The 16,192-nt window shown below is 44.1% G+C and overlaps 1 protein-coding gene across 1 annotated transcript in view; it reads right to left on the bottom strand.

The window, feature by feature from the left end:
• LOC135541539 (synaptotagmin-6-like) overlaps positions 1-16,192 on the bottom strand; it is a 23,664-nt gene extending 7,472 nt beyond the window's left edge. The window contains exon 1 of the mRNA XM_064967844.1: positions 16,015-16,192. Coding sequence (XP_064823916.1) covers positions 16,015-16,192 — 178 coding nt within the window. The remainder of the gene's footprint in view (positions 1-16,014) is intronic.

The following is a 16,192-nucleotide window of genomic DNA, read 5'->3' as shown; positions in this document are numbered from 1 at the left end:
CAAATAATATCTCAAATTATTGTTTGACCATAATCTCAGAAGTGAGATTTTAAATTAAGATTTTTTTTCCTGAGGCAGAGATAAAGCAAGTAGCACAAAGGGTGGAGCTTTAACGCTGAATCTTGGTCTGATGGTGGTTTAATAAGCTCTGTTCATCATAAGGGAGTGTGCTGAGCCTGCTGATGTGGCACAGGATCTGGGCGGTGTCCCAAATGGTACCCCATTCTCTGCATAGTGCACTAGTGTACTACATAGGGAATAGGGTGCCATTTGGGACTCAAGCCTGGATTTGGAAGACACATTTTCCCAAAACAGTCCAGTCAGCACATGTATTTTTTTATTTCACTTTATTTAACCAGGTTGAACAGTTGAGAACAAGTTATCATTTACAACTGCGACCTGGCCAAGATAATGCAAAGCAACAACAACAACACAGAGTTACACATGGGATAAACAAGCATACAGTCAATAACACAATAGAAAAACCTGTATACAGTGTGTGCAAATGAAGTAAGGAGGTAAGGCAATAAATAGGCCAATAGTGGTGAAGTAATTACAATTTAGCAATTTACACTGGAGTGATATATGTGCATCCTCTTGGTGGAGAGAATTTAGGACAACTGGTAATCCCTGTATACTCGAAAATAAAAAGTTGGAATTTCACAGTCACTCAAAATTCTGTGGCTTACTTACACCCTGATTATCTTTTGGGATATTGAAATGATCTGAGTGGGTGGTTGGGTGACTAACCCACTATGAAGTTTAATGTACCTTCAATAAGTGATAAGGCTAAGTGCTTCTAAGTATCACCTCCCGCCGCCGGTGCTCAAAAGCCTAAACAAAAACCATCAGAACAATTTTGCCCTTTGAGTGTATTTATGTTTAGTGTTTTTTTTCTGTAATACAGAGTTGTATTGCTGTAATACATTTTTAAGTACCAGCAGTTTATTGAGATGTACGTTAATTGGTCTCCTAGGCACACACACAGACTTCAAATCAAATATTGATGTGAGAGCAATGCAAGCTTGTACAATTACTACACATCTCACACCTTTGACATCTCAGCCGAATGCAAAACCCAAAGCCAAGAGATGGTAATAGGTGGTATTCAGTGTTCATACAGTAATTTAATCTAGCGTGTGTATTTTTAAATCAATAGATGTCAGAGAGTAAGCCTACTGTGTTCATGATATTGTACTTGCAGTTTTTATTCATCATAAAATTGTTGAAACTTATGTATAAAAAAGAACAAATGTATTTTGTGAAAAATGACTGGACATAAAGGCATGATGCAGTACAATTGGATCTTACTGTCTGTAAAATGGGGGAAACTACCACATTTAATGTATCTGCTGCACTGCTCTGGCTGAAAGAACATGCAGTGAGACCAGACCAGTAGAGCTTTTTCAGGTACTCATACATCTAATTAAACCTTTCTTTGTAGCAGAGACACAGAGAGAAACCAAAGCCCCAGGGTTTGTTCTCCTTGTCAAGTGCCCTCATATACAACCTGGTCTCAAAAGAATCCTTGCCATTCAACATTTCCACTCCCACTCTCCCCAACCCCTTAATTCTGAGAGCTGCAGTCTCAAACACAACATGCCAGGTAAACAGTCAGGTCCAACATTATTGGCACTCTTGATAAAGATGAGCAGAAAAGACTGTAGAAAATAAATAATATAAATACTGAGCTGTATTGTACGCAATAAAAAAAAGGAAAAATTTGTCTCTGGACTAATTGAAAACTTGTAGTTTGAATTGAAGAGGGCAGTCCATAAGCACAGACAAAGGATATCAAGGATCTGGAAAGATTCTGTATGGAGGAATGGTCTACGATCCCTCCCAATGTGTTCTCCAATCTCATAAACATTTTAGAAAAAGGCTCAGTGCTGTTATCCTCACAAGGTGAGCTATTGAAAGGTGTTGAAAACAGGGGTGTCAATCATTTTGACCCCTATCTTTTTGAGAGAAAAAAGTAGTACTTGTTAAACATAATATATGTATTTTTAAAATTGTATTAGTATATCATATATAATTTCCCATGTTTTTGTGCAATATAGCTCATTACTTGTATTCTTTCTTTTTTCTCATTTTATGAAGGGTGTCAATAACTTGGGACCTGACTGTATGTAAGCAATAGAGAACATTCATTCTTTTTTATTTATTTAACCAGGCAAGTCAGTTAAGAACAAATTCTTATTTACAATGACAGCCTAGGAACAGTGGGTTAACTACCTTGGTCAGGGGTAGAATGACAGATTTGTACTTTGTCAGCTCAGGGATTTCATCAATCAACCTTTAGCTTATTGACCCAATGCTCTAAGCACTAGGCAACCTGCCACCCCAACTTCCCAGTTCTTACACTAATTCTCTATGTCTTGGTGGATGATGTGCGATAAAAAGTTCAAAAATAACAACTAATCACCCTTGACTGGGACGATTTGCGGTGTCTCATCAGGAGTCAAGTGGCAGCAAGATGGCTCCTCTTAAATAATCTTTAAGCAATTACCCCAGCAGCCTCTTCGGCTATTTATAGGCCTCAGCCGCCTCACACATTGGCCACTTTATCATTCTCCCCACTCAATCCTTTGCACCTGGGATTTACCCACAGAGATTATATTTATGAGGGATCGGCCAGTTAACTAATTTATTATTGGATGAAAATTAAATCGGTATGGGATCATCCCTTCATCTGCAATGACCACATGATTAGGGCTGACAATACACAGGAAATGGGCTACCTGTCTGAAAAAGAAATATACATTATCCAGCTGGTTATAGTGGTTCTGTTGAGGAAAACACAACCCATCAAAAGGCAAGACAAGAGCACAGAAACATTATTTTCCCATTGCATTGTCAAGTAAAGGGTATAACAATATTATATATAATGTATGTCATTAAAGGGATACTTTGGAATTGAGGCCCTTTACTTCCTCAGAGTAACTTTTTTTATTTAACTAGGCAAATCAGTTAAGAACAAATTCTTATTTAAAATGACAGCCTAGGAACAGTGGGTAAACTGCCTTGTTCGGGAACAGAACAACATATTTTTACATTGTCAGCTTGGGGATTTGATCTTCCAACTGTTCGGTTACTGGACCAACACGCTAACCATTAGGCTACCTGCCACCCCCTATGGATACCATTTTTATGTTTCTGTGTCCAGGAAGTAAGGGAGTTAGATGTAGTTTTGCAAGCCAATGCTAACTAGCATCAGTGCAATGACTGTAAGTTTATGGGTATCTGATAGCATGCTAACAGTTACCATAGATGTCCAGTCATTGCGCTAACGTTAGTTAGCAATTGCGCTAACACTTGTTAGCAACTTCCTTCAAACTGCACGCAGAGACACAACAATGGTATCCACGAGTTCATCTGACTCTGGGGAATGTTATCAGTTTTGGTTTTGTTAGCATGTTAGCACACAGGGCACACCAATTGGTGTCACCTCGTTAGTAAGTATGTGGTATATCTGTGCTGGCTTGTCCATCTCAGTAGTCGGAAGTGTTTGTTTTGCTCCATATTCTTTTACTCTCGATCCTAAATTGTGGATTTTTCTTTTAGTTTGTCTTTTCGGAGGCAAACCTAGTGGGCATCCATGGTGGGTGTCTTTCAGAACTCCTTTTGAACCCCTTTCTGTTTTGTTTTCATTGTCAGATTTTTTGCTTTGTTAGTTCCCTTTGTTGTGAGCAATATTTTGAGTTTGTCAGGTGGGAAAGTAACAGGAAGTAGATAAAAGGTCTCATTGCCAATGTCTTTAAGCAGATCTGTCTTTGTCTTTAAGCAGATCTGCATATACACTGAGTGTACAAAACATCAAGGACACCTGCTCTTTCCATGACGTACACTGACCATTTGAAAGCTATGATCCCTTATTGATGTCACTTGTTAAATCCACTAAAATCAGTATAGATAAAGGGGTGTGCGAAGAGTTAAAGAAGTATTTTTGTGGGTGCCATTCAGAGGGCGAATGGGCAAGAAAACACTGGTTTGGGTCAAGAACTGTAACACTGCTGGGTTTTTCACGCACAACAGTTTCCAGTGTGTATAAAAAATGGTCCATCACCCAAAGGACATCCAGCCAACTTGACACAACTGTGGGTGGGAAGCATTGGCGTCAACATGGGCCAGCATCCCTGTTGAATGCTTTTGACATCTTATAGAGTACATGCACTGACAAATTGAGGCTGTTCTGAGAACAAAAAAAGGTAGGAGGTGCAACTCAATGTTAGAAAGTTGTTCTTAATGTTTTGTAGACTCAAGTTATTTTATGTATGGGTGGTCCTGGGAATCAAACCCACTACCCTGTCATTACAAAATCCATGCTCTACCAACTGAGCTACAAAGGATGACAAAACAAAATAAATATGTTTTACTGTTATAGTATAGCCTCCATCCTATAGCTCCTCCCAACTGTGCAGCGCAGCCTCCACATAAACTGACATTTAGGTTAAGTGCATCAGAAAAATTGCAGGCAACATTTTCCCTAAGCTGCAGCCCTGGTGACCCTGTGTACAGTATAGTATGGAGGAAAGAAAGGCACACTTCTTCAGTGTGAGGATATTTACAGACAAGCAATTACTGGGATTGCCATGTGGAAACTCACCACAACCCTTGAGGTATAGGCCTACCTACTTCCAACAATCCCCTATTTAAAAGGGGCTATTACTGAACTGTTGCCAAATGAAAAACATCAAAATAGCCCTATTGTAAACAAAGCAAGGTTATTACAAAATATCAGTTTAGTTTCAGTTAGTTTTCAGACTTATTTGGTTTCAGTTTGATAAAAACATTTCTATTTCGTTTTTATATTATTTAGTTTCAGTTTTAGTTGTAGTGTTAGGGACAGAAAGTAGCCAATATGTGGGAGGCTCGGAGACATTTTTGTGTTGTAGGCCTATAGTTTGTTCACTTCTTGCCACTAGTGGGCTGGCTGTAAGGTGATAGGCCAGGACCATAGACTTGGATAGACATAACATATCTATATCTCTGTCATGTTTGTGTCTGTGAGAGCAAGGGCAGCGCCATTGAGGCCATCTCCATCTTCAAATCGTCAATTTTCTTCTTCACAAGTAAAATTCATTGGCTGATGCCTCCTGATGACCCCTGCTGTCACGACCCCAACCGGGTCATCAGGTCATGCCAACTGGGTCATCAGGAGAGATCAGCCAATAAAGTTGACTAAATCAAAATGGAAAAAGTCCTCAATGGTGCTGCCCATGCTAACACAGGCTTTAGGGCACTAGAGGACTCCATACAACGGACATGCTGTAGGTTTGGTTCGGTTTAAATTATAAATAATCCCTAATGTGACTGATGCAATAAATATAAAACTCTCTTGCCCATGTTTTTTACTTCAGTAGTAGATGTAAGAAGAATCAAGTGCCTTTACAGTACCTTTATCTGACAGAAAGAGAGGAAAAAACAACAAATGAAGTCATGACACATTTGGCATGTTATGTTTATGTAATTGTAACAGTTTAGCTTTCGTCCGTCCCTTCGCCCTGACCAGGGCTCGAACCAGGGACACTGCACACACAGACAACTGACACCCACGAAGCATCGTTACCCATCGCGCCACAAAAGCCGTGGCCCTTGCAGAGCAAGGGGAACAACTACTTCAGGTCTCAGAGTGAGTGAAGTCACCGATTGAAAAGCTATTAGCGCACACCGCCGCTGACTAGCTAGCCATTTCACATCGGTTACATAATATTAAACATGTATCACTGACTAACCCCTTCAAATAGGGTTAATAAAAACAGCTGCAACAACAGCAAAAACATAAGCAATACAACACTTCCTCATTTTCTGGTTTATCTTCTCGTTCCAGAGAGGTTGCCTTTCTGTTTCTCCATGAACACTTGGGATGCATGGCAGAAACCAGATCCAGTACCACAGTGCACAGCTTTGGACAAACAGCCATCCTTGCCTGCCAAAACTGGTGAGGGGACTCTGTAAACATGCCCCCATTTACTTCTTCTAGGTATTTCCGCAGCACGGGGCACTTAATGCCCTGCCAGGTTGACCCTCTGGCCTGACAGTGACTTCAGACACAATCTTCAAAGCGAGGAAGCTATATTTCTGAAGCACTTCCTGGGGTCCTGCTGCTCCATGGCTGTACTCTAATTTGCTGAAGTACAAAATACTTTGATTCCCTCATCAGGGGCTCCATCTCAGTTGAGCGAAGTGCCAGAGACACACTTGGATCCATCAGACAAGCTGCTGCAGGGATTGGATCGAAGTTGGCTGCAAAGGATTCAGTATGCATAAGAAGTGCTCACGCAGTGACTTCAGGAGGACCTGTGCCAACTGTTTTGCAACAGTAGTTGACTTCAAGTTTGCCTCAAGGTTGAGAAGACACAGCACCACATCAGACAGCGACTGGCTGTCAGTTTGAAGTTGGTCGGTGTGGATTCTGAACTGCTGCAGCAACTTCACAAGCTGTTTTAGCTTGGCACAGTCACACTCCATGCATCCCTGTTAGCTAGTAATAGCTAGAGAAAGAGAGAGGCAGACACAGAGAGAAAGAGAGAGAGTGAAAGAGAGAGAGTGAAAGAGAGAGAGTGAGTGAAAGAGAGAGAGAGTGAGTGAAAGAGAGAGACAGAGACAGAGAGACAGAGAGGGCACGACAATGCCTATTGCCCCTAGGGAGACTGAAAAGATTTGGCATGGGTACTCAGATCCTCAAAAAGTGTGTGGATTCCGAACTACTGCAGCATCTTCACAAGCTGTTCTAGCTTGGCCCAGTCACACTCCATGCTTCCCTGTTAGCTAGTAATAGCTAGGGATAGTGTGTGTGAGAGAGAGAGAGAGAGATTAACCTGGAGATGAACCTACAGAGAGATGAACCTGGAGAAGAGTCCCGTAAGCAAGCTGGTCCTGGGGCTCTGTTCACAAACAGACCCCACAGAGCCCCAGGACAGCCACACAATTAGACCCAACCAAATCATGAGAAAACAAAAAGACGATGTACAGACTCAGTGAGCATAGCCTTGCTATTGAGAAAGCCTGTCTTCTCTTGAGAGTCATGGCGGCCTATGTGCACACATATTTCCCTCAGATTACACAGATCCACAAAGAAATCGAAAACATACCCAATTTTGAGAATCTCCCATATCTACTGGGTGAAATTCCAGTGTGCCATCACAGCAGCAAGATTTGTGACCTGTTGCCACAAGAAAAGAGCATCCAGTGAAGAACAAACACCATTGTAAATACAACCCATATTTATGCTTATTTATTTTCCCTTGTGTACTTTAACCATTTGTACATTGTTACAATACTGTATATATACATATGACATTTGTAATGGATGACATTTGTAATGATAACAAGTTCAAACAGGTGCCATTAATACAGGTAACGAGTGGGGGACAGAGGAGCCAGTTACAGGTCTGTGAAAGCCAGAAATCGTGCTTGTTTGTAGGTGACCAAATACTTATTTTCCACCATAATTTGCAAATAAATTCGTTCAAAATCCTACAATGTGATTTTCTGGATTTTTTTCTTCTCATTTTGTCTGTCATAGTTGAAGTGTACCTATGATGAAAATTACAGGCCTCTCTAATCTTTTTAAGTGGGAGAACTTGCACAATTGGTGGCTGACTAAATACTTTTTTGCCCCACTGTGTGTATATAACAATTTTACAAATATTAAAACTGCATTGTTGGTTAAGTGCTTGTAAGTAAGCATTTCACTGTAAGGTTGTTACGGTTTTCTAGGTGTGATGAAGAGTCGGACCAAAATGCGGCGTGTAGATTACGATCCATGTTTATTAAACTGAAGCAACACGAATCTAAATACAAACACTACAAAACAATAAACGTAACGAAAACCGAAACAGCCTAAAATGGTGCCAATAAACACAGAACAAGGACATCAGGACACTAAGGACAATCACCCACGAAACACTCAAAGAATATGGCTGCCTAAATATGGTTCCTAATCAGCCATAGACTTAACTAGAACACCCCACTAAGCTACAATCCCAATACAAACACACCACATACAAAAACCCATGCCACACCCTGGCCTGACCAAATAAATGAAGACAAACACAAAATACTTCGACCAGGGCGTGACAGAACCTCCCCCCCCCAAGGTGCGGACTCCCGGACGCACACCAAAAACTATAGGGGAGGGTCCGGGTGGGCGTCTGTCCATGGTGGCGGCTTCGGCGTGGGACGTGGACCCCACTCTATCAAAGTCTTAGTCCCTCCTCCTCGCGTCCTTGGATAGTCCACCCTCGCCGCCGACCATGGCCTAGTAGTCCTCACCCAGAACCCCACTGGACTGAGGGGCAGCTCGGGACTGAGGGGCAGCTCGGGACTGAGGGGCAGCTCGGGACTGAGGGGTAGCTCGGGACTGAGGGGTAGCTCGGGACTGAGAGGAAGCTCGGGACTGAGAGGAAGCCCGGGACTGAGAGGAAGCCCGGCACTGAGAGGAAGCCCGGCACTGAGAGGAAGCCCGGCACTGAGAGGAAGCCCGGCACTGAGAGGAAGCCCGGCACTGAGAGGAAGCCCGGCACTGAGAGGAAGCCCAGCACTGAGAGGAAGTCCAGCACTGAGAGGAAGTCCAGCACTGAGAGGAAGCTCAGGCAGGTAGTTGGATCTGGCAGATCCTGGCTGGCTGGCGGTTCTGGCAGATCCTGGCTAACTGGCGGATCTGGAAGAGTCTGGCTGACTGGCGGATCTGGAAGAGTCTGGCTGACTGGCGGATCTGGAAGAGTCTGGCTGACTGGCGGATCTGGAAGAGTCTGGCTGACTGGCGGATCTGGAAGAGTCTGGCTGACTGGCGGATCTGGAAGAGTCTGGCTGACTGGCGGATCTGGAAGAGTCTGGCTGACTGGCGGATCCTGGCAGACTGACAGATCTGGCTGCTCAATGCTGACTGGCGGCTCTGGCTGCTCCATGCTGACTGGTGGCTCTGGCTGCTCCATGCTGACTGGCGGCTCTGGCTGCTCCATGCTGACTGGCGGCTCTGGCTGCTCCATGCTGACTGGCGGCTCTGGCTGCTCCATACTGACTGACGGCTCTGGCTGCTCCATGCTGACTGACGGCTCTGGCTGCTCCATGCTGACTGACGGCTCTGGCTGCTCCATACTGACTGACGGCTCTGGCTGCTCCATACTGACTGGCAGCTCCTTGCAGACTGACAGCTCCTTGCAGACTGGCAGCTCCTTGCAGACTGGCAGCTCCTTGCAGACTGGCAGCTCCTTGCAGACTGGCAGCTCTAGCTGCTCCATGCATACTAACAGCTCTGGCTGCTCCATGCAGACCGGCAGCTCTGGCTGCTCCATGCAGACTGACAGCTCCTTGCAGACTGACAGCTCTAGCTGCTCCATGCATACTGGTAGCTCTGGCTGCTCCATGCAGACCGACAGCTCTGACTGCTCCATGCAGACCGACAGCTCTGACTGCTCCATGCAGACCGACAGCTCTGACTGCTCCATGCAGACCGACAGCTCTGACTGCTCCATGCAGACCGACAGCTCTGACTGCTCCATGCAGACCGACAGCTCTGACTGCTCCATGCAGACCGACAGCTCTGGCTGCTCCATGCAGACCGACAGCTCTGGCTGCTCCATGCTGACTGGCAGCTCTGGCTGCTCCATGCTGACTGGCAGCTCTGGCTGCGCTGAACAGGCAGGAGACTCAGGCAGCGCTGTAGAGGTAGAAAGCTCTGGCAGCGCTGGACAGGCGGGAGACTCCGGCAGCGCTGTAGAGGAGAAAGGCTCTGGCAGTGCTGGACAGGCGGGAGACTCCGGCAGCGCAGGAGAGGAGGAAGGCTCTGACAGCGCTAAACAGGCGGGAGACTCCGACAGCGCAGGAGAGGAGAAAGGCTCTGGCAGCGCTGAACAGGTGGGAGACCCCGGCAGCGCAGGAGAGGAGGAAGGCTCTGGCAGCGCTGGAGAGGCGAGGCGCACTGTAGGCCTGATGCGTGGTGCTGGCACTGGTGGTATTGGGCCGAGGACACGCACAGGAAGCCTGGTGCGGGGAGCTGCCACCGGAGGACTGGTGGGTGGAGGTGGCACAGGATGGGCTAGACCGTGAAGGCGTACTGGAGATCTTGAGAGCAGGGCTGGCACAGGACGTGCAAGGCTAGGGAGGTGCACAGGAGGCCTGGTGCGTGAGGCTGGCACAATCTTCACCAGCCGACTAACACGCACCTCAGGACGAGTATGAAGCGCTGACCCAGGTGCCATCAAATCCCCGACACGCTCCGTCGGGCGAATTCCATGCTTAAAGCACCAACACAGCAACTCCCTCATTTCTCTCTCCTCCAATTTCCCTATTAACTCCTTCACAGTCTCTGCTTCGCTCACCTACAACACAGGCTCTGGTTCTGGTCTCCTCCTTGGCTCCTCACGATAAACAGGGGGAGTTGGCTCAGGTCTGACTCCTGACTCTGCCACACTCTCCCTGAGGCCCCCCCCCCCAATACATTTTTGGGGCTGACTCTCGGGCTTCCATCCGCGTCGCCGTGCTGCCTCTTCATACCGGCGCCTCTCCGCTTTCTTCGCCTACAGTTCTTCCTTGGGGCGGCAATATTCTCCAGGCTGTTCCCAGGGTCCTTCTCCGTCAAGGATCTCCTCCCAAGTCCATTTCTCCAAGTAATACAGCCTCTCCCACTGCTGCTGCTGCTTCTGTTGCTTCTCCTGCTGTTGCTGCTGCTGCTGCTGCCTCTGTCGATTCTCCTGATTCCAGCGCCTCTCCGCTTTCGCCACCTCCAGTTCTTCCTTGGAGCGGCGATATTCTCCAGGCTTTGCCCAGGGTCCTTCTCCGTTTAGGATTTCCTCCCAAGTCCAGAAATCCTTATTTTGTATCTCCTGCTGCCGCTGTTGCTTCTCCTGCTGCTCCTGCCTGTTGACACGCCGCTTTGTCCTGTTGTGGTGGGTGATTCTGTTACGGTTTTCTAGGTGTGCTGAAGAGTCGGACCAAAATGCGGCGTGTAGATTACGATCCATATTTATTAAACTGAAGCAACACGAATCTAAATACAAACACTACAAAACAATAAACATAACGAAAACCGAAACAGCCTAAAATGGTGCCAATAAACACAAAACAAGGACATCGGGACACTAAGGACAATCACCCACGAAACACTCAAAGAATATGGCTGCCTAAATATGGTTCCTAATCAGAGACAACGATAAACACCTGCCTCTGATTGAGAACCACTTCAGACAGCCATAGACTTAACTAGAACACCCCACTAAGCTACAATCCCAATACAAACACACCACATACAAAAATCCATGCCACACCCTGGCCTGACCAAATAAATGAAGACAAACACAAAATACTTCGACCAGGGCGTGACAAAGGTCTACATCTGTTGTATTCGGCACATGTGACAAATACAATTAGATTTGATTTGACTTGACAGAGAGAGAGAGAGCGATAAGGAGAGACAGACAGAGAGAGTGAGAAATAGAGAGCTCCACTTCACTATCACTTTGATAGGACTCAACAAAATAACAAGGTAGAAAATGAACATTATTTTCCAATGTCTAGACACAATGCTGAATTGTTATGTATCAGAGAGAGAAATGTTATGTCTGCCTATTGATTTAGTCAATTCCATGAAACATCTGGTTTCACAAAAACAAAACGTATCATCATTATAATAGAAAGACCAAACAGAACAAAATATATTATTATATGAATAAACAAAACAGTAAACTCAAAAGGGCACTTTTGAGAGTGCCAATGTTATATACTTTCATGCAATACAATTACAGTTACATTTGAATTTGACATTTGTCTCAAGATAATAACAATGCTAAGAAATAATGTTGCGTTTAGCGGATTTTTTTTATAGATTTGTGTGAATAAAACATTTAATAAAAATTAAACACACCAAAAAAGCAGTTTAACACCAGGGAATATAAATTGAACTCCAGAGTTGGTGTTCAGCAATTAATTTCCATAACTGGTCTAGCACCCAGAGGATGATAATGTGGGACAAAATCATGCTGAGTTGTTGAGGCTAGTAATTAAATGAGGCTGAGAATCCTACAGCGTGATTCGTGAACACATTATTAACATGTTTCTCGACAAGAACGCTCCCCCAAACCAAATGAGAGCTCAGTCGGTAGGATTCGAGCAGGGAATGCACACCGGTTCCTTTTACAAATACAGCTCATTATGAGAAAACCTACAGCAACCGACTACATTGTCACCAACCCCTGGGTTATATAAATAAGAAGTATCATTGAGGCACACACACACACACACACACACACACACACACACACACACACACACACACACACACACACACACACACACACACACACACACACACACACACACACACACACACACACACACACACACACCAGACAAGTGTCCTTGCAGATAAAGCAGAGGGGCAGGGGGATGACGCAAGTATCCTGTCCCTTTCCTGTCCCTTTCTTATGTGTGTGAAAGTGGGTTAGATTAGTATTTGTTGGGCTGGAGACTGAGGAGAGTGTGGACGGGAGATAAGAGAGAGAAAGGCCAGGCTTGCAGGTTTTGATGGACATAGCCGGTCATTCTGAAGAGAAGCTGCCGAGAGGTAGCCAATAAGAGTGCTTGGCTGAGCAAATGTCCCTAAATCTGACCAAGACTGTTATAAAAAAAAACAAAAAAAGTCCTATTTTGGGAAAAGTCAAGTTATTCAAAACTGTCTGTTGGTGAATGAAACCATGTGATTTTAACCAAGAATGGACTCTGAAACATTGCCTTAGGCTAGCCTTGTCTCACTTACCTTGTCTCACTTATAAAGGTAAAAATAAATAAATTACCAAGCTGGAAAGCAAAGACTATTAAACTAGTAGAGCCCAAACAATGGTATGCTACCTGATGAATGTCCTGTCCAACCAACCAAATATACCCATCTTCTGCTAAAGACACAGAGGGAAAGATCCTGAAGTCAACACTGTGACTCTGCAGACTTGTCTCTGGGTGCTAAAGCTCCTTATGCAATTTCCAAACCCAACTCCAACAGCCTACACAACATATGCCAGGCATGGTCAAAAATAGAGCATTATAAAAAATAAAGCTTTTACAGTAGCCTTGATAAAAAGTGACTACTCTCACATTATGCTCTTGTGAAAAGTAATGGAGAGATCAGTTTTGGATGAATTGTAATGTGCTTTTTATTTAACTTTCAAACTCTACTACACCTTAAAAAAAATTGCATGCTTGCTACAGAACTCACCGATAACATTTTGACTGGTGAGTTACTGTATGAAAGAAATTATGTACTATACATATATAATTGACCCAAGCAGAAGGATTTGCTAGCCACCATTCAATATGCTATCCTCTCTTAGGGATCTGATTGACTGACAGTTTGAGTTGATAAATGAATGGAGGGATCATCCCCTGCAGCCAAAACAGCCAAACCTGATTTCTAACATTAATTAGACAAGAGTGAATAGATTCACATCTCTTATAAAAAATCTTGCGTTTTAGGTGGCTGAGAGCTAAACGTGGCCAATCCTGCTCATGGAGCTCTTATTCCATCTCCTCTGTTTCTCCATAGATTAATCAGCCATAAACATCTAATTCGTCAACACTTTGACCCTTGGGGGGACTGACTTCCAAATGAATCATTCAAATCAATACAAATCAATTTGGGTGCTGCTTTTTTATAAAGTCATTCATCATGTGAGGCTAGACAAAAGACCACGACCCAACCTTCCCTTTCAGAGGAACAAGAAAAGGGCAACAGTGGCAAAGAAAATCTCCCAAGACTGACAGATTGAGGGTGAGCACCAGATAGCGAGTTATCTTCTGGTCGGCACAATGCAGGAGTTTGCATGACCGTCACAGCTGGTCAGTTATGGCCAATCTCCTGTCAAAAAGACTTTGGTTGCTCAAATGCTGACTTGAATAAAGGGTAAACCCATTTGAATTCAATCACTTCTTGACAGCACCCATTTTGAAGCAGTCATACATATTTGCCCATGGTAAAAGTGCTCAGAAAGTGACTTTATGGATCTGAATGCCAAAACATTCAAAAGATAGAGATGCTCAAGGTTGACCCATTTTGCATACCCCAACATACCACGAGACATCATGTCTTCATCACTGGAAAATATAAACGGTTGAGTTTGATATCATTTATGGTCCAAAAAAGTCACTTTCTGACCTCTTCTTCCATGGACAAACATGTACAGTGCCTTGCGAAAGTATTCGGCCCCCTTGAACTTTGCAACCTTTTGCCACATTTCAGGCTTCAAACATAAAGATATAAAACTGTATTTTTTTGTGAAGAATCAACAACAAGTGGGACACAATCATGAAGTGGAACGACATTTATTGGGTATTTCAAACTTTTTTAACAAATCAAAAACTGAAAAATTGGGCGTGCAAAATTATTCAGCCCCTTTACTTTCAGTGCAGCAAAATCTCTCCAGAAGTTCAGTGAGGATCTCTGAATGATCCAATGTTGACCTAAATGACTAATGATGATAAATACAATCCACCTGTGTGTAATCAAGTCTCCGTATAAATGCACCTGCACTGTGATAGTCTCAGAGGTCCGTTAAAAGCGCAGAGAGCATCATGAAGAACAAGGAACACACCAGGCAGGTACGAGATACTGTTGTGAAGATGTTTAAAGCCGGATTTGGATACAAAAAGATTTCACAAGCTTTAAACATCCCAAGGAGCACTGTGCAAGCGATAATATTGAAATGGAAGGAGTATCAGACCACTGCAAATCTACCAAGACCTGGCCGTCCCTCTAAACTTTCAGCTCATACAAGGAGAAGACTGATCAGAGATGCAGCCAAGAGGCCCATGATCACTCTGGATGAACTGCAGAGATCTACAGCTGAGGTGGGGGACTCTGTCCATAGGACAACAATCAGTCGTTTATTGCACAAATCTGGCCTTTATGGAAGAGTGGCAAGAAGAAAGCCATTTCTTAAAGATATCCATAAAAAGTGTTGTTTAAAGTTTGCCACAGGCCACCTGGGAGACACACCAAACATGTGGAAGAAGGTGCTCTGGTCAGATGAAACCAAAATTGAACTTTTTGGCAACAATGCAAAACGTTATGTTTGGCGTAAAAGAACACAGCTCATCACCCTGAACACACCATACCCACTGTCAAACATGGTGGTGGCAACATCATGGTTTGGGCCTGCTTTTCTTCAGCAGGGACAGGGAAGATGGTTAAAATTGATGGGAAGATGGATGGAGCCAAATACAGAACCATTCTGGAAGAAAACCTGATGGAGTCTGCAAAAGACCTGAGACTGGGACGGAGATTTGTCTTCCAACAAGACAATGATCCAAAACATAAAGCAAAATCTACAATGGAATGGTTCAAAAATAAACATATCCAGGTGTTAGAATGGCCAAGTCAAAGTCCAGACCTGAATCCAATCGAGAATCTGTGGAAAGAACTGAAAACTGCTGTTCACAAATGCTCTCCATCCAACCTCACTGAGCTCGAGCTGTTTTGCAAGGAGGAATGGGAAAATATTTCAGTCTCTCGATGTGCAAAACTGATAGAGACATACCCCCAAGTGACTTACAGCTGTAATCGCAGCAAAAGGTGGCGCTACAAAGTATTAACTTAAGGGGGCTGAATAATTTTGCACGCCCAATTTTTCAGTTTTTGTTAAAAAAGTTTGAAATATCCAATAAATGTCATTCCACTTCATGATTGTGTCCCACTTGTTGTTGATTCTTCACAAAAAAATACAGTTTTAAATCTTTATGTTTGAAGCCTGAAATGTGGCAAAAGGTCGCAAAGTTCAAGGGGGCCGAATACTTTCGCAAGGCACTGTATGTAAAGTTTTGTTTAAATCAAAAGTGATTGAGTTGAAATGGATTTGCTTGGATGACTGGATCCTGAATGTGAAGACGTCCATGGCTCACATGATCAAGGATCAGGCTTGAGTTTTTGATGCAGAATAGATCCAGTCCTACAGTGCACCCATCGGGCCCTGGTCAAAATCAGTACTCTATATAGGGGATAGGGTGCCATTTGGGATGCAGACTTACTCTGTGTGGTTCTGTCCAGTACCTGGGGGATGATAGAGGCACACTGTATAACAGGCCCAATCTCCACACTGACCAATGGATGCTCACACTCACCTCCTGACACATTGCTATTCATGCCCTGATGGGTTGAATGAATGGTTGCCTGGTATTGGTTGATGCTGTCCAGATGCACCTTCAT

The sequence above is a fragment of the Oncorhynchus masou genome, chromosome 6 (assembly GCF_036934945.1).
Source record: "Oncorhynchus masou masou isolate Uvic2021 chromosome 6, UVic_Omas_1.1, whole genome shotgun sequence".
NCBI classification, from domain to species: Eukaryota; Metazoa; Chordata; class Actinopteri; order Salmoniformes; family Salmonidae; genus Oncorhynchus; species Oncorhynchus masou.
This window is presented reverse-complemented; position numbering and strand designations above follow the sequence as displayed.